The 17,808-nt window shown below is 44.2% G+C and overlaps 1 protein-coding gene across 2 annotated transcripts in view; it reads right to left on the bottom strand.

Moving 5' to 3' along the window:
* Nucleotides 1-2,453: 2,453 nt before the first annotated feature.
* The window catches only part of LOC115460032 (cyclic nucleotide-binding domain-containing protein 2-like), an 89,032-nt gene continuing 73,677 nt past the window's right edge, over nucleotides 2,454-17,808 (bottom strand). The window contains exons 11-14 of one of the 2 annotated variants that reach the window (XM_030189888.1): nucleotides 11,104-11,169; nucleotides 10,714-10,871; nucleotides 4,055-4,262; nucleotides 2,454-3,023 (exon numbers count right to left, since the gene is read on the bottom strand). In XM_030189888.1, the coding sequence (XP_030045748.1) occupies nucleotides 2,883-3,023; nucleotides 4,055-4,262; nucleotides 10,714-10,871; nucleotides 11,104-11,169 (573 nt within the window). In that variant the 3' untranslated portion in view covers nucleotides 2,454-2,882. The remainder of the gene's footprint in view (nucleotides 3,024-4,054; nucleotides 4,263-10,713; nucleotides 10,872-11,103; nucleotides 11,170-17,808) is intronic. The other variant, XM_030189889.1, reaches the window with a different exon arrangement.

Raw genomic sequence — 17,808 nt, 5'->3', positions numbered from 1 at the left:
CCGCATTCAGTTCAAGCTTCTCCTTCTTACCTACAAATGCACTCAGTCTGCTGCCCCTTACTACCTCTCTACCCTCATCTCCCCTTATGTTCCCGCCCGAAACCTCCGTTCACAGGACAAATCCCTCCTCTCATTACCCTTCTCCACCACCGCCAACTCCAGGCTCCGCTCATTCTGCCTCGCCTCACCCTATGCTTAGAACAACCTTCCTGAGCCCTTACGCCAAGGCCCCTCCCTGCCCATCTTCAAGTCTTTGCTTAAAGCCCACCTCTTCAATGCTGCGTTCAGCACCTAACTCTTTCAGGAAATCCAGACTGCCCCTATCAGACTGACTGTTCATGTGTCCTTTAGATTGTAGCGCTTTAGAAATGTTAAGTAGTAGTGGTAGTAGTAGTCATGTGAAGGCAGAGCTATGGCTACATTGTAGCCCACTTGAAGCCAGCCTACATAGAGGAGATTTGCAAAGCTGTAAAGTGGCCATCTGTCCACACATTCACATCTCATTACTTCCTTGAGCAGGATACGCAATGTGACAGCTGGTTCAGGCAAGCAGTCCTGAAAAATTTGTTTTATGTTTATAATCCAATTCCATCCTACTAGACCCAGTTTTCTTTAGTTCCAGGGGGCTCCTTCACAGCTAGTATGTAAATAATTTCAGGTAAACTGACTTTGAGGTCTCGACGTTTTGAGAACCTATTGACCTAGCATTGTTTGTCTTCGGAGAAAGCAAAGTTACTTACTTGTAGTAGGTGTTCTCCAAGGACAGCAGGCCAAGTATTCTCACATGCCCTCCCACCTCTCCTTGGAGTTACATTCTTTTAGCTTTTTTTTAACATATCTGAGGAACCTGCGCTCGCACGTAGGGCAAAAAGGCACCAGTGCATGTGCGGTGGGACACTGCTAGAAAGTTCTAAGTTTATCTCGCTAGTCAGTGTCCACCCTGTGCTCTGTCAGTTAACGTCACCTAGCTGTGAGAATGCTTGGCCTGCTGTCCTCGGAGAACATCTGCTACAGGTGAGTAATTTTGCTTTTCTGTAAAACACTTTCTATTTCAAATAGTGCAAAACATTCAAACAGAAATGTGAAAACAAATCTTTTGTCCAAGGTGTAATATCAGATCCACTGATCCTGTGAGTGTTGGCGATGGAAGACAATTCAGCTTGAGCAAGGAAGTGTTAAATTCCCAAGGTCAATAGTAATCTATGGCACTGGTTAATACATCTCATATGTATTCATTGTAATCTCTCACCTTATTGTTGATTGATATAATCTTAATTCTGCTTAATTATAAAACATAAAAACTAATGCTCTTTTATACTAAAAGTATTTATTTATTAGGATTTATTTACCGCCTTTTTGAAGGAATTCATTCAAGGCAGTATACAGCAAGAATAAGTCAAACATAAGCAATAGACAATTACAGCAGTAAAAATATTCAAACAACAATACAAAATATGGCATATTATTCTACATTACAATTTAAACACAATACATATTAAAACATTTTAATAGCATAAGTTGTAAGCAAAGATGGAACATGTAGATAGATAAGATAGAGGACCAGGAGTAAGAAAATAAGGAGCTAGTTTAAAGAAAGTTGCTTGAACATTATCCTGGCTAGGGTAGGAGTGGATAAGCATGTCCTGCTATAGTATGTGAAGCCAGTGTCATTTACTTCTTCCGTTAAAGGCCTGGGTGAAGAACCAAGCTTTCACCTGCTTCCTGAAGTAGAGAAAGTCTTGAGTTAAGCAAAGCCTTTCAGGGAGTGCATTCCAAAGCGTGGGGGCTACTCTGGAGAAGGCTCGCTTGTGGGTATCACATCGTGTGATGTCCTTTGGAGAGGGTGTGGTTAGGGAAACTCCTTGGGAGGACCTTAGTGATCTTGAGGGAGATCCTGTTCTTCAAGTACTCTGGGCCATTCCGTTTAAGGGCCTTGAAGGTCAAACAGAATTTTAAAATTGGCTTTGTATTGTACTGGTAGCCAGTGAAATTTATGTGGCTAGTATTCTTTTTTTTTTTTTTTTTTTAATGTGACTAGTGCTCAGTACATCAACAATAAGGTGAAAGATTATAATTATTATACTTGTTGATTTAGTAGGTTTTGAAGAGCCCATTTATTCATAATACATATGTATTCGTTGTGGATATCCTGAAAACCTAACTGGGCTAGGTGGTCCCTGAGAATTGGGTTGAAAACCACTGATCTATTCTAGCAAATAAGTGGTGATACAGCCTTCTGAATTCAGTTATTAATGTGAATGGATGCTTAACTGTGTAGCCAAGAAATAACATTTCCAAGGCATAGCAAATGATCTTGAAACCTTGCTCCTAAGTTTGGCATTTATTTAATAAGCTTTGATAATAACATCATATTGCTGCAGGCATACAACAGTTTCATACTATTAGATGTATTAGGGATGTGTAGCTTATAAATTTGTTTTGTTTAGTTTTCCGTGTTTGGATTAAAAAATATATATATATTATTTTTGGCAGCACCATCGTTAGTGCGCACTATTGAGGTCTCTGTGCTTAACGCCAAAACTAACACCCCCACAATGAGGGGGATCAAACTGAAGCAACTTGTCAATGACAAATCCTGGTTTTATCAAACTGTATTGTCATTTCTTAAAATAAGCCCTTTCAAAAAGAGTGCGCACTATTTACAAAACGGGAAAAAACCCTGAAATTTCAGGTTTTTACTTTTTCCTGTAATTTCGGTCGGAAAAAAAAAAAGAGACAATGACATGGGAAATGTTTCAAACAATTGCACATCCGTAAGATGTTCACTACTGAAGCTGCGGTGGTGATGGTGTTAAGCTGTACTTGCTTTAGCTTCAGTGACGATCTGGCAGGATGAAAGTCTGAATGTGGTCCTCCAGAAATTAGCACATGAGTCTCTTTCCACACACTTTTGGGATATCTATCCCATGAATCAGTCTGATGGGCTTTTGCACTGGAGGCAGCATTTCCAGCGTTCTGTTGCCTGATGCAGAATGGTTTGGGATTACAGGTGTTACCCAGAACTAAGGGACAGAAAGGCAAGGCATCAGAATACAATAGTACAAATGAAAACAAAAAAAAAAGGGGTGGGGAAAATAGGCTCTAGTTAAACAAACACCAGGAAACAAGAGGAGAGGTCACTGTGCACTGTTTCTGTGATATTCTCTTAATCTCTGAGTGGGAACAAATGCTGGAAGCTTCAACCTTCCTTCTACTTTGTTCTGATGATAAAGTGAAGCTTTGATATTTTTTATGCAAGGATTGCTTTTTTTTTTGAATGGTTAGAGTACCACTGAATTTTGCTTATTAATTTTTTCCTGGCAAAGCAGACTGCTTGGTTTGTTTTATTCTAAAGTTAATACAAGAATAAATCTATAACTAAACTGATCTAATCTAGATTTTATATATTTCTATTTTGGTCCATCAAGAGGACCATCCAACGTGAGTGGCATACAAAAAAGGCAAGAGTTCTCAGGGTGTATATCTTCTGCAAATTTTCTTTAACTTTTTAAAATAAATCCACAGGAAAAAATATTGCAAAAATTGGGTTTTAGGTATTCAGGTTTACAAATGAATTATCAAATAAACATATCCCTCCGTGTGTTGTCGTCTTCATGACATGCGGCTTACTGGGTGCCTTTTACTACAGCAGGCTATATCACTAACCAGGAGCTGTGTATTTGCGTGAGGTCAACAATGAGTGTCAGACAGTGGCGTAGCCACAGGTGGGCCGGGGCCCATCCACTTAGGGCTCAGGCCCACCCAACAGCAGCACATATTTAATGCTAGCTAGCTGAAGACCTCCCCCTCCTGATGGTGCTGCAAACACTCTCCACTTCACCAGTCTAAGCTTCCTAAGCTGCTGATACTGGCCTCATCGCATGGGGGGGGGGGGGGGGGGGGGAGAGAGGAGAACACTTGGTGCCCACCCACTTCTTGACTAGGCCCACCCAAAATCTGCTGTCTGGCTACGCCCCTGGTGTCAGACCCATTAGATATGAATCTAACGCGCATTGCTGACCTCTACTGCATCTTGTGGACCCCTGTCACTTACCACCTTCCTCCTGTCTTTGCCCACTGGACCCAAATGTAAGACCCCTTGGCTTTCAAAATCCCATTCATTTCTGTGCTGCTGTTGAAGGCAGGCTCTGGGGTTCAGGATCTGCAGGCTGTCTGACATTTGCTGCAGGTCACGGACAAGATCATGTTTGAAAATCTTCCAACGATTCTGTTCCAGAAATATATGGCAGAGTTCATTATCACTGTAATTAAATAAAAAAATAGAAAAAAGAGACTGGCAGTTCTGAATTTTTTTTTTTTTTTCTGCAGCTCATGCAGTTTGTAAGTTCTCATAAGATTTCAGTGTACAAGAAATAACACATTTATGCTTAGCACAGGTTTCTCCAAGGACAAATAGGATATATGTGTTCTCCCATATGGGTGATGTCATGCAATGGAGCCTGGGCTGGAGAATCATAAGCAGAGCTTCAGGAGCTTTCTGTAACAGTGCACCATGCATGTACAGGCTTCCTAGTCTGCTTTGTTATTTAGGGCTACCTCTGTTCCATGGAATCCATAGATTGTGAGAGTTTGTTTTCTCTGTAGTATTTCATGGTCATGGTTAGTGTAACTGATCAACTCAAACTGATCTCTTCTACTCCTAAATGTGGTGATGTTTCAGAAAAAGGCTTTCTGCCTGCCTAAATTTGGCTTCCGGAAGATCCCTCCCACATTTTCCTATGTCATTGGTATTCACAGGTACGAAGACAGCTGGCTCCTCCCCAGCACTATCTAAAATCTTATCTAGGTGATGCTTGCTTGGTTAGTGTGAGTTTTATTGGGGATCATGACTCTTGAGACTGGAGGCTAGAGACTTACAGCTGAGCCACAGGCACTATACAATCAAGGTGGAAGCCAATAAATACTATCCTCTAGGCAGCAGATGGGATAACATACCCCTAGAAGAGCCTATGGCTCAGCATTTGATTCTAGTCAAGTAGACACTCCTTGCTGGTCCAATAGGCTCCTTTTGGGGTGTTTCTTGTTTTGCCCAAAGGATAACTATTTACTGGCTTCCAGCTTGCCCATATGACTTTAGCTGTAAATCTTTATCCTTCCCTTCTGGTTATGGGTTCAGTCCCCTGCAAGCCTACTAGTCACTCAGGGTAGAGCTGCATTGGGAAGAAACAGGAATCACTTAACTGTTATGCTGACACTTTTTGATAATCAACCAAACAAACTTATTCCAGCCTTATTTCCAAATCCCATAGCTGCTGATGTCATCATGAATCTGAGACATCACCATTTCTCTTTTGGATTTCATCAGGAGAGAAGCTTGTATTACCAAGATGTAGGCTTCAGAGATAAAAAGGTGAAAATTATCAGGGTCGGAGACCAAGAGAAAGCAAGAAACACACACAGGCCTCAGGTATAGAGTTGCTAGGCACAGTTTGTGTGTTAGAGAAAAGTCAGGTTTTATTGTGCAGAACAGACTGACTCTTTAGTGAGCAGCTTGATAAGAAAATATACTGATAAGAGCACTGTCAATGTTGATGCCATTCTACTCCTCTTCTGGTATTTTGGGTCCTTCTGCCAAAGTTGGTGCTATTTTGCCCCTTTCCTAGTACCTTCAGATCTTCCTACCAATATTGGTGCTGCTTTGCCCCTCTTCCAGTACTTGCAGTCTTTCTGCCAATGTTAGTACTATTTTGCCCTTCTCATGGTGTCTTAGAATCTTCATGCCAACGTTGATGCCCTTTGCCTCTCCTTTTGTACTATGGAGTCTTCATGCCATACTGTAGGCCAGCCTAAGTGTGTTTGATACCCTATCAGCCTTATTTTTGAAAGTGATGGGTGCCCAGATTTCGACCCAAATCGGGAGATGGGCGCCCTTCTCCGGTGGGTGTCCAAATCGGTATAATCGAAAGCCGATTTTGGGCGCTTTCAACTGCAATCTGTCGCAGGAATGAACAAAGTTGACGGGGCGTGTCGGAGGCATGGTGAAAGAGGGACTGGGGCGTGTTTATTGGCCGAGCAGAGATGGGCGCCCTCGGCTGATAATGGAAAAAAGCGTTTTTAGTGAGAAGTTGGGTCACTTTTTCTGGACCCTTTGTTCTCATGAACAAGCCCCCAAAAAGTGCCCCAACTGCCCAGATGACCACCAGAGGGAATCGGGGATGACCTCCCCTGATTCCCCCAGTGGTCACTAACCCCCTCCCACAAAAAAAAAAGAACTTTAAAAACTTTTTTTGCCAGCCTCAAATGCCATACCCAGTTCCATCACAAGCAGTATGCAGGTCCCTGGAGCAGTTGTTAGTGGGTGCAGTGGACTTCAGACAGGTGGACCCAGGCCCATCCCCCTCCACCTGTTACACTTGTGGTGGTAAATGGGAGCCCTCCAAACCGCCCCCAAAACCCACTGTACCCACATCTAGGTGCCCCCCTTCAGCCATAAGGGCTATGGTAGTGGTGTAGATTTGTGGGCAGTGGGTTTTGGGGGGGGGGGGATTTGAGGGGCTCAGCACCCAAAGGAAGGGAGCTATGGACTTGGGAGGTATTTTACTTTTTATTTTAAAATGTTACAAGTGCCCCCTAGGGTGCCCGATTGGTGTCCTGGCATGTGAGGGGGACCAGTGCACTATGAATCCTAGCCCCTCCCACGACCCAGTGCCTTGGATTTGTTCATTTTTGAGCTGGGCGCCTATTTTTTTTCAAAAATACGGTCTGTCCCGCCCCTTCACGTACCCGTTCTCGGACATAGACACCCATGGAGATGGGTGTTCGCGTTCGATTATGCCCCTCTATGTGAACCTTCAATCATATGGTCCCCCCACTCCCTCACATCCAGTATCTCCCCTTCCCTTCCCCTCTGTAGCCTAACATCTCCCTTTCACTACCCCCTTCATAGTGTATAGTATCCTTTTCTTGGCCCCCCTCTACCATGGCATCTAGCATCTCTCTCCTTCCCTACTTCTGCCACTCCCGTGGTGTCTAGCATCTCTCCTTCCCTAATCTGCCCCCCCCCCCCCAATGGTATCTAGCATCTCTCTCCTTCCCTTCTTTCTTTCCCCCATCCCCTGGGTGTTCAGCATCAACCCATCCCTTCTGAAAGTGTTTAGTGGTTTCCTTTCCCTTCCTTACCCACAAGGGTGGCAACAACATAGCAATCAGATGTCTACACAGCACACACTGTTGCTAATATGGGGCCTTCAGCATATGTGCATGCTCAGAGACCACCTTTTCTGAAACCGGAATTTTGGGTTACAGAGAAGGCTCTACCTTTTCAGTGCTGGATGCAATTAATGAACACTATGGTTGTGTTTGAAGCCCAGTCATATAAAATGAGTAACAGAATGACATGGATGCAATATTGGCAAATTTGGTTACACCTTCTCATAAATATGTTTGCCATACAATTGAGTAGCAGAAAGCAGAAGCATCTTAAGAAAGCCATTACCAGGGGTCTCAGATTAAATGATATGAAAGGTGGGAAGGAATGGCCCTGGACCAAAATCCTTAGCAATTGATAAGCTAGGGATGGAATGGGAGGATACTGATACTTATTGCGAGTTCGTTGATATTTTGATATATGTTTCTTGATAAGGTTTATGCTATTGAAATTATTTTGTTGTCAATCTCCCTATGGTAGATGGATTTATCTATTCATATACAAACTTGTATACTTTCTGAGAAATATATAAAAGTTAAGAAAAATGACACACAAAGACAACACAGCTACTCACACACAAACACAGACGATGGAAAGAATTCCATGAAGCTGTGCATATTTTCCCCACTTGAGTTATTTTCAGGTTTCCTTCATTACATTATGCTACATTATATTAGGTTTTTATATGCTGCAACTACCCAGGGGATTCAGTGTGGTTCACAAAAGACAAAAACAGGCAGACCCTGTAGACTAACAATACAAATCATACATAAGCACCCTGAAAACTAACAATGTAAACTAAAATGCAAACAATCCTTATCTCGCTGTTTTCTCATAGTGAGGTAGTTACAGACATAGTAACATAGTAGATGACGGCAGAAAAAGACCTGCACGGTCCATCCAGTCTGCCCAACAAGATAAACTCATATGTGCTACTTTTTGTGTATACCCTATCTTGATTTGTACCTGTCCTCTTCAGGGCACAGACCATATAAGTCTGCCCAGCATTACCCCCGCCTCCCAACCACCAGCCCCAGCACAGACCGTATAAGTCTGCCCAGAACTATCCCCGCCTCCCACCACCGGTTCTGCCACCCAATCTCGGCTAAGCTCCTGAGGATCCATTCCTTCTGAACAGGATTCCTTTATGTTTATCCCACGCATGTTTGAATTCCGTTACCGTTTTCATTTCCACCACCTCCCGCGGGAGGGCATTCCAAGCATCCACTACTCTCTCCGTGAAGAAATACTTCCTAACATTTTTCTTGAGTCTGCCCCCCTTCAATCTCATTTCATGTCCTCTAGTTCTACCGCCTTCCCCTCTCCGGAAAAGGTTCATTTGCGGATTAATACCTTTCAAATATTTGAACGCCAGATGGACAAAATTTCCCTTCTCTTTCTGAAAGGATGCCTATAAAGGACTCCTTCATTAACAACAACAAAAAGCAAAAAGGTCTATTATTACTAAACTACAGTGGGTTGCTACTCATTATCCGTCTGGGTTCCCCCCCCCCCCCCCCAATTTACCCTTTTTTTTTTTTTTGTTAAAGGCAACCTACAGCTAGAGAGATTGATGTATAAGGAGACTAATATCCTACTTGTCCTCTGACAGAGGCAAGTTGCTGAACTGTAATGTTTTCTGAGGACAGCAGGATATAAGTGTTCACAAAACCCATCCATCTTCCTAGAAGTTGGCTTCTAAAATGAATGGCTTTAGGGTCCTTTTACTAAAGGTTCGCTAACGAATCTAGGGTTCTTTTAATGAATTAGTGTGCGTTAAGGGCCGTGCAGCCCATTCAGTGGCCTGTGCGGCATTTAGGATGTGCTGATCCTTAGTGCCAGCTTAGTAAAAACGTGTGGAGCTGAGGTGGTCTTGCTTGAAAACACAGATGTGGGAGCTACTGTACAGGTGTAGAGTACTACTCTGGAAAGCTCTTAAGAGCATTTTATGCCTGGCTCGGGCTCCATCGGATGATTTCATCCATGACTGAGGAGTGATATTCTGCTGTCCTCAGAGAATACTTCAGCATGTGTGGAAATAAAGAATGCTGTATATTCTAATGCAGGTTTTGCTTTTGTTTTCTTACGTTCCAAGACGTATGAAGAGAGACTTGCTGACCTGAACATGTATACCCTGGAGGAAAGGAGGAACAGGGGTGATATGATACAGACGTTCAAATATTTGAAAGGTATTAATCCGCAAACAAATCTTTTCCGGAGATGGGAAGGCGGTAGAACGAGAGGACATGAAATGAGATTGAAGGGGGGCAGACTCAGGAAAGATGTCAGGAAGTATTTTTTCACAGAGAGGGTGGTGGATGCTTGGAATGCCCTCCCGCGGGAGGTGGTGGAGATGAAAACGGTAACGGAATTCAAACATGCGTGGGATAAACATAAAGGAATCCTGTGCAGTAGGATTGGATCCTCAGCAGCTTAGCCGAAATTGGGTGGTGGAGCAGGTGGGGGAAGAGGGGGTTGGTGGTTGGGAGGCGAGGATAGAGGAGGGCAGACTTATACGGTCTGTGCCAGAGCCGGTGATGGGAGACGGGACTGGTGGTTGGGAGGCGGGAAATACTGCTGGGCAGACTTGTACGGTCTATGCCCTGAAAAAGACAGGTACAAATCAAGGTAAGGTATACACATATGAGTTTATCTTGTTGGGCAGACTGGATGGACTGTGCAGGTCTTTTTCTGCCGTCATCTACTATGTTACTATGCTTTCTTAAATAGTTGCAGAATTAAAAATCATGTGGCCTCCAGATATACAGGACCTTTTCATTTATCAGGTGGGGGAAGGGAGGGGAGGTTTGATTCGGTAGCTTCATCCTCTTCTTTTGGGCATCCCTCATTTTTAATCCTCTCCCCTAGCGATCTACCCCAACTACAGTTCTCAGCCAGGGCCACCAACACATGTTCCTCCAGAGCCCGATAGATGCGCGTCCTGAATGTAGCTATTTTATATGATTGATTGGTTAACCAATCCTTCAAAAAGGATGGGCACTACCTCTGCACAGATATGCAATATTTGACCTGCAGAGGTCACTTGGTTCTTGCCATCTCCCTCTCTTTTGTTCTATTTATCATTCATGTATTTACAAGCCATTTAGCTGACATCATTTCCCCCCAAAACAGTTATCCAACTATAGGAGGAGACTTTCAAACTTATTGTTTCAGGTTTCTAGCTACACTGAAATCCAGGTTTCTTAGAAGTAAAGGTGGCAAAGGACGACCATATTAGCATCATGTTAAGGGCTACAAGCTGAGCCAGTCCTGGTTTTACTTCATTGCATATATGTAGCTATGGTCATATTTTTTTTCTTAAGGAAATTAGAACTACATCACCATGCATGCAGTGGGGTAAAAATGGGCATGGCTTAGCTTGTTTTTCTTGCCATGGAGCTACATAATCATCATAGGCCTAAAGCTTTGTTGTCTCCTTCAAGCCTTTTCTAGTTAGATTATTGCACTGAAAACTGATATCTTTTGTATAAAACACATTTTTCTAATGCTGTTCGAAACCTACCACTTTCTCTGAGAGTATTTACCTGGGGTATTGTGTTTCCTCCTTCAGTTTTCTCGTGGTGGGCAAATCTGCTAGCTCACAGAATTTATCCAGCTTGATTCGGATTACTTCTGACCCCCGGCTGACGATGACCATTGCTCGTGGGTCTCTGTGCACTGGCATACTCAGGCAGCTCAGGCTCTGTGACATAGAAAGGATGTGGGCTATGAGAAAAGATTAGTTTTGGAAAGTTTGTTTCCTATGATTAGAAGGAAGTGTTCAAGATGTTGCTTTATGAGGTGAGAGATTGTCAGCTTGTAGGGTCTCCATGTGGAGCTCCTGAAGAAGAAAGTTTGTTTGAGAGCAATCACTTTGCTCTTAGCTTGAACTGTTTCTAATAATGATCTCACTATTAGCCAGAGGTCTGCATTACCTCCTGCTGACAGAGCCTGCCTTCCTTCTCTAGACATGACTCAATGTATGCAACATCCACCCCTCTCTGCAAACAGAAAAATAAAAGAGAAGTATTTAGGGAAAATTGTAAATAATGTAAAATACAATACATCATCAGTGCCACTTTTAAATGTGTTTGTAGCATTTCTAGAAATATAAAACTCGGCACCACTACATGTGAAATAAAATAGTAGAAGATTTATGGATATGTTGAAGGGTGATACTTTAACATGACAGGTAAGGTTGGCTGTGATAGACAATCAGAAGGAGTCAGATGCTGAAATACAAAAATCATATTTCTAGTCATAGAAATTAGAAGAGGGCAATGATTAAAACTTTTAATCGAAACCACTTGTGGGATTAAAAAATTTCATCGCATGATTAATCATAGTATGCATTTATGGCATTACTACCACCATCCAGCATTGCCCCATCTCTCCCCACCACCATAGCCCTGTCTCTCCCTCGAATCCCAACCATCCACCATAGCCCCATCTTCCCCTCCCTCTCCACCACCACCATCGAGCAAGGTTACATCTGCCTCCCTTTCCTCCCCACCCTTCCTTCTTCACTCACATGGCTGGGCTGCTGCTTCTCCTTGTCTGCACAGCAGCAGACAAATAACATAAGGCAGTGAGTGTGATAAAAGCAGTTAGCTTAGAAGGGTTTAAAAAGGTTTGGACAAGTTCCTGGAGGAAAAGTCCATAGTCTGTAATTGAGATGGACATGGGGGAAGCTGCTGCTTGCCATGGGATTGATAGCATAGGATGTTGCTAATTGGGTTTCAGTCAGGTACTTGCAACCTAGATTGGCAACTGTTGGAAGCAGGATACTGGGTTAGAAGGACCATTGATCTGACAAAGTATGGCTATTTTAAAATTAGAAAGTTATGAGATAGGAGGCAGTATCCTATTATGGATTAAGAACTAGTTAAAAGATAGAAAACAGAAAGTAGGATTAAATTATCAATATTTTAAGTGGAAAAGGGTAAATAGTGGGATCTGTGCTGGTTTCACTGTTTTAAAAACATTTATAAATGATCTGGAAATGGGAATAATGAGTGAAGTGATCAAATTTGCTGATGACACAAAGTTATTCAAAGTTGTTAAATCGCAAGAGGATTGTGAAAAATTGGAAGAGTACATTATGAGACTAGGAAACTGGGCATCCAAATGGAAGATGACGTTTAATGTAAGCAAGTGCAGAGTGATGCATGTGGAAAAGAGGAACCCGAATTACTGCTACGTGATGCAAGGTTCCACATTAGGAGTCACCGTCCAAGAAAAGGATTTAGGTGTTATTGTTGATGATACATTGAAACCCTCTGCTCAGTGTGCAACGGTGGCTAAGAAAGCAAATAGAATGTTAGGAATTATTAGGAAAGGAATGGCAAATAAAACTGAGAATTTTATAATGCCTTTGTATCGCTCCATGGTGTGACCACACCTCGAATATTCTATGCAATTTTGGCCACTGTATTTCAAAAGATATAGCAGAATTAGAAAAGGTACAGAGAAATGCGATAAAAGGGATGGGGCAACTTCCCTATGAGGAAAGGCTAAAGAGGCAAGGGCTCCTGATCTTGGAAAAGAGACAACTGAGTTTGCAGGGAGGTAGACTTAGGAGTAACATCAGGAAATACTTTTTCACAGAGTGGGTAGTGGACACATGGAATGCCCTTCCAAGAGAGGTGGTAGAGTCTAAAACGATGAGCGAATTCAAATATGCATGAGACAGACTCAAGAGATGCCTAAATAGAAAGAGAATGGAAACAGTTATGTTGGACAAGAGTGGTCTGTGTCCTGCAAATGGCAAAAGATTGGTGAAGATTTGGCAACTCCAGTATCGATGCCAGACAGACAGACTTCTATGGTCTGTGTTCCACAAATGGCAAAAGACTCCAGCATTGGGAGAACCAAGGCCAATGTCAGACAGACTTCTATGGTCTGTGTCCGCCAAATGACAAAAGATAGGTGAAGCTCCAACAATTACAGTGTTGTTGATCACATTATTGTCATGTGCTTTGAGTGAGGGTACTGTGCAGCTCAGGGGGGAGGGGAAGACATCTTGACTGGAAAGTTGAATACTGTCAGGAATACTTGGGGTTGATATATGGTTATAACCAAGACTCTATCATGTTTGGCTGTCTAGATGTGGTTGGCATGGTGGAGACTTGCCAAGCAGTATTTAAGCATGGGTGGCTGTGGCCCACACAGAGTGGTGGGTGTGGCTCTGGCTACCTTGTTGGCAGACTGGATGAACCATGCAGGTTTTTATCTGCTATCATTTGCTGTGTTACTATGAGATATGTAGAAGTCTATAAAATACTGAGTGGAGTAGAATGAGTGCACATAAATCATTTATTTACTCTTTCTAAAAATTCAAGGACTAGGGGGCATGGAATGAAGCTGCTAAGTAGTAAATTCATTTTTTTTAGAAAGTATTTCTTCACTCAGCATGTAAAATTTGTTGCCAGAGAATGTGATAAAAGTAATTAGCTTAGCAGGTTATAAAAAAAAAGGGGGTTGGACACGTTCCTAAAAGAAAAGTCCAGAAGCCACTATTAAGATGGAGTGGCCTAGTGGTTAGGGTGGTGGACTTTGGTCCTGGGGAACTGAGGAACTGAGTTCGATTCCCACTTCAGGCACAGGCAGCTCCTTGTGACTCTGGGCAAGTCACTTAACCCTCCATTGCCCCATGTAAGCCGCATTGAGCCTGCCATGAGTGGGAAAGCGCAGGGTACAAATGTAACAAAAAAAAATGGACTTGGGAAAATCCACTGCTTATTTCTAGGATAAGCAGCATAAAATCTGCTTTACTCCTTTGGGATCTTGCCAGATACTTGTGACCTGGATTGGCCATTGTTGGAAACAGGATGCTTGACTTGATGGACATTTGGTCTGTCCCAGTATGGCAAAGCAAATTTGCTTACTGTAATGGAGATTCTCCGTAGACAGCAGAGTGACATGCAGCCACACTTGATGATAAAGTCCTCAGACTGATCCTATCTGTCGGTGCTTTCCCCTAGCTTTAGTAAGCTTTTAAGAGCTGCAACCGATCAGGAGTGCTTGAAGAAAAACTGAAGGCAAGGGAAGGAGCACCAACAAGAATGCAGTATGAGCTAGAGTCAATAACTCGTAAAGTAATACCAAAATATACAAAGACTCTAGAAAACAAACTTCAAAAGCAGTGCTCTTAAGTGGAGAAAAACCCTCAAAACCCTGAGGCAAACTGCCACAGGTTTAGAGCGGGGTTACTGACAGTGAAAGTAACACACGCCCGGTTCTATAATTGGGTGTAAAAAACTCCACGAAACAGAACAGATGATCAATTATTTCTTCTTCAGCTGAACGTCCTGACTTACAAGTGAGCGTAATTTTTTTCTCTTACAAATATAAATTGATAAGTCCGATTCTTAAATGCTGAAACATCAACTGCTTTTAAATCTACAGCATCAAAAATTGAAAGCACTTAGCTTAATGGCATAATAATGCACTCCTTATCTTAACGTTCGATGGGGGCCACCACCGTTTCACCCCCCGACAGTAAGGCTGCATCAGGAACGGAGCGCTGTTCTGTTTCGTGGAGTTTTTTTACACCCAATTATAGAACCGGGCGTGTGTTACTTTCACTGTCAGTAACCCCGCTCTAAACCTGTGGCAGTTTGCCTCAGGTTTTTGAGGGTTTTTCTCCACTTAAGAGCACTGCTTTTGAAGTTTGTTTTCTAGAGTCTTTGTATATTTTGATATTAAGGGAAGGAGCAAACCAGAACGCACATGCCCAGTAAACTTAAAAGCTTACTATAGCTAGGGGAGAGCATCCACACACAGGATCAGTCTGAGGACTTCACCATCAAGTGTGCCTGTATGTCCCCTGCTTGTCTGCAGAGAATGCTTATGTACTTATGTAGCTATAGCCACAGAGGCTGTGGATAGGACCCAACCAGAACCATTGTGTCAACCTTTCCTGTACACCTCACCTTGTGTCTACATGCTTTCAGACATCATGGCCCTCATGATCAAAAGCAAACTCTGGCGCTAGAGGCTGTTAACGCCATACTAGCACCAGAGTTTGCAGCCGACCCATGATCAGAGCCCTCGAGCGCCTGAAACAGCGCACTCGAGGGCTCTCAGTGCAAGTAGCATGCAAATGCATGCTACACAGGGCTTCTAGCACAATTAGCCTGCAAATGCATGCTAATTGGCGCGTAACGCATTCATCCCCAATGATCAGCGACCAGCATGCCAAAGATTGGGTCGCTGGCCGCAGCAAAATCAACGCCAGCTCCGAGCTGGCGTTAGATTTTGCGGATCATTGGGGAGGAATGGTGAGCCCTGTCCAGCATGCAGTTGCATGCTGGCAGGCCCCCCTTCCCCCCCAAGGCAAACGCGAACGGGTCGCTGGAGGTCCGGTGGACCTCCGGTCCCCCCCCCCAGAAAAATGCTGTCCTACCCTCCCACCACTGTGATCCATCGACGGGGGGGGGGGGGCGGCTGGAGGTCCGGTGGACCTCCAGCCTACCCCAAATCCTCCCCCCAGCGTTGTCCTTAGATTCCCTGGTGGTCCGTGGTGTGCTTTGGTGTCATGACACCCCCCCTCCCTTTTGTTGGAGGAGGGACACAGCCTGCCTATTTCCCTCCTCTTCCAGTCAGTCAACGCCCAAAATGGCGGCACCCAGCCCCGCCCATTGCATCCTGGGATGCGCTGGGCGGGGCTACAGACCATGTAAGGGAATCACTCCCTTACATGGTCTGTAGCCCCGCCCAGTGCATCCCAGGATGCAGTGGGCGGTGCTGGGCGCCGCCATTTTGGGCATCGACTGACTGGAAGAGGAGGGAGGCAGGCAGGCTGCGTCCCTCCTCCAACAAAAGGTAGGGGGGCCGGGAGGGGGGGTGTCATGACACCACAGCACACCACGGACCACCAGGGAATCTAAGGACAACGCTGGGGGGAGGATTTGGGGTGGGCTGGAGGTCCACGGACCTCCAGCCCCCACCCCCACCCCCTCGTCGATGGATCACAGTGGGAGATCCTTTTGCCGGAGGCGGCCAATCAACGATTTCTGGGGGTTTCGGGGGCTGGAGACCCACCGATCCTCCAGCCCCCCCCCCCCCCCCGTCGGTGGGTGGGAGGGTAGGATAGTGTTTTTCGGGAGGCGGCATGGGTTCGGGGGTGCTGGAGACCCACCGGATCTTTAGCCCTCCATGAACATGGGGGGGGACCGGAGGTCCACCGGACCTCCAGCCCCCCGTTCGCGTTTGCCTTGGGGGGGGGACAGCGTTTTTCGGGAGGTGGCCACCTAAGGATTGGGTTCGGGGGGGTGGGGATGCTGTTTGACAGGTTTGGGCGTTTGACAGCCCAGACCTGTCAAACAAGTGCGGGAGGATTGTGCTGAGCGCATGCTCAGCACAATTCCCCCCGCACTTTAAACATGATAATCAAAGATAATAGCGCTGCTTAGATTGCATGCATTATCTTTGATCATCGATGCAGAAAAGCCCTGTGCTGTCCCGGCGCTATTTTTAGGACGCTGTTTGGAACAGCGCAGGGCTTTTGATCATCTGGGCCCATATGCACAAAGAAAAGTATGGGTGTAGATAACCAAGGCTTACTTTAGCTATGATTCATTGCCTTTTTCTCCTGTGGAAAATGCACAAAAAAGCATCCTGAAAGTAGAGCACAGAGCTATTTCAGGGATAGAGGGAAGTCTGTTCCCTCTAAAGTAATTTTTACCCACATAACTTCTTTTTCTGCTCAAGATGGTCTGTAGCAAGAAAAACAGTGGTAGGAGAAGGGGTTTCACTGGTTTCCAAAAATATTCTTGCTACTCCGTTTCAGAAAACGTATCTTAATGCAGGATGTCTTACTGTTCTGTTTATATTTATTGATTTCCATCAAGCTTCAGTGTTATTTACAGGGAAAAGAGGGGGTGGGTCTCAAACAGCCCCAAGAGGTCAGTCTTAGGCCCTGCTCTTCTGCTTCCTGTGAAACAGGGTCTGAACAACAAGGTATTTGCCTCCTTCAAGAAGGACTGTGTTCACTCAGAGCCCCTGCTTTAAACTGAATGGTTATTACTGAAAAGCGCTGTATTCTACACTATTTTTATTCAAGAGAATTTATGGGTTAAAAAAAAACACCAACTCTTCGCATGTGGGTGGGTGGGGGGGGGCAGTGGGGGGTCAGAGAAATAAAACGCTTCATCTGTTTTTGAAATGTACATTTTTGTGTAGTTCCAGCAAATGTTAAGGGGACTTTATGATACAGGAACTGAATGGGCAGTGCCCAGAGAAGGTGGGTATTAAGTTGCATTAAGGCCATTTGATACAGGCTGATCTATGTCTCCTGTGGAAAGGTGACTGCACAGTGAGGCATCCTGCTGCAAGTTTTATTTCCTGAAACTAACCAAAAGGAGTTTCAAGGATAGATGACAGCTCTGTCCTCTCCAACAATATTTGCCCATAATCTTCCTTGGATTAAAGGATTATTCCAGAAAAGCAGCAAAGTCCCATGCTTTGGTTCCAGTATTACAGGGATTAAGGTTAAGAAAGTACTGGAACAGAAACATATTTTTTTGTCTTGTATAATTTCACAAAACAGATTGTGCAGGCACTGAAGGTGGGTAATAGTGCAGACAGCCTTAACGTGACTATCAGGCATGCAGCAACAGGATTATATTTTCTGATAT

This window comes from Microcaecilia unicolor, chromosome 1, assembly GCF_901765095.1.
Source record: "Microcaecilia unicolor chromosome 1, aMicUni1.1, whole genome shotgun sequence".
NCBI lineage: Eukaryota > Metazoa > Chordata > Amphibia > Gymnophiona > Siphonopidae > Microcaecilia > Microcaecilia unicolor.
This window is presented reverse-complemented; position numbering and strand designations above follow the sequence as displayed.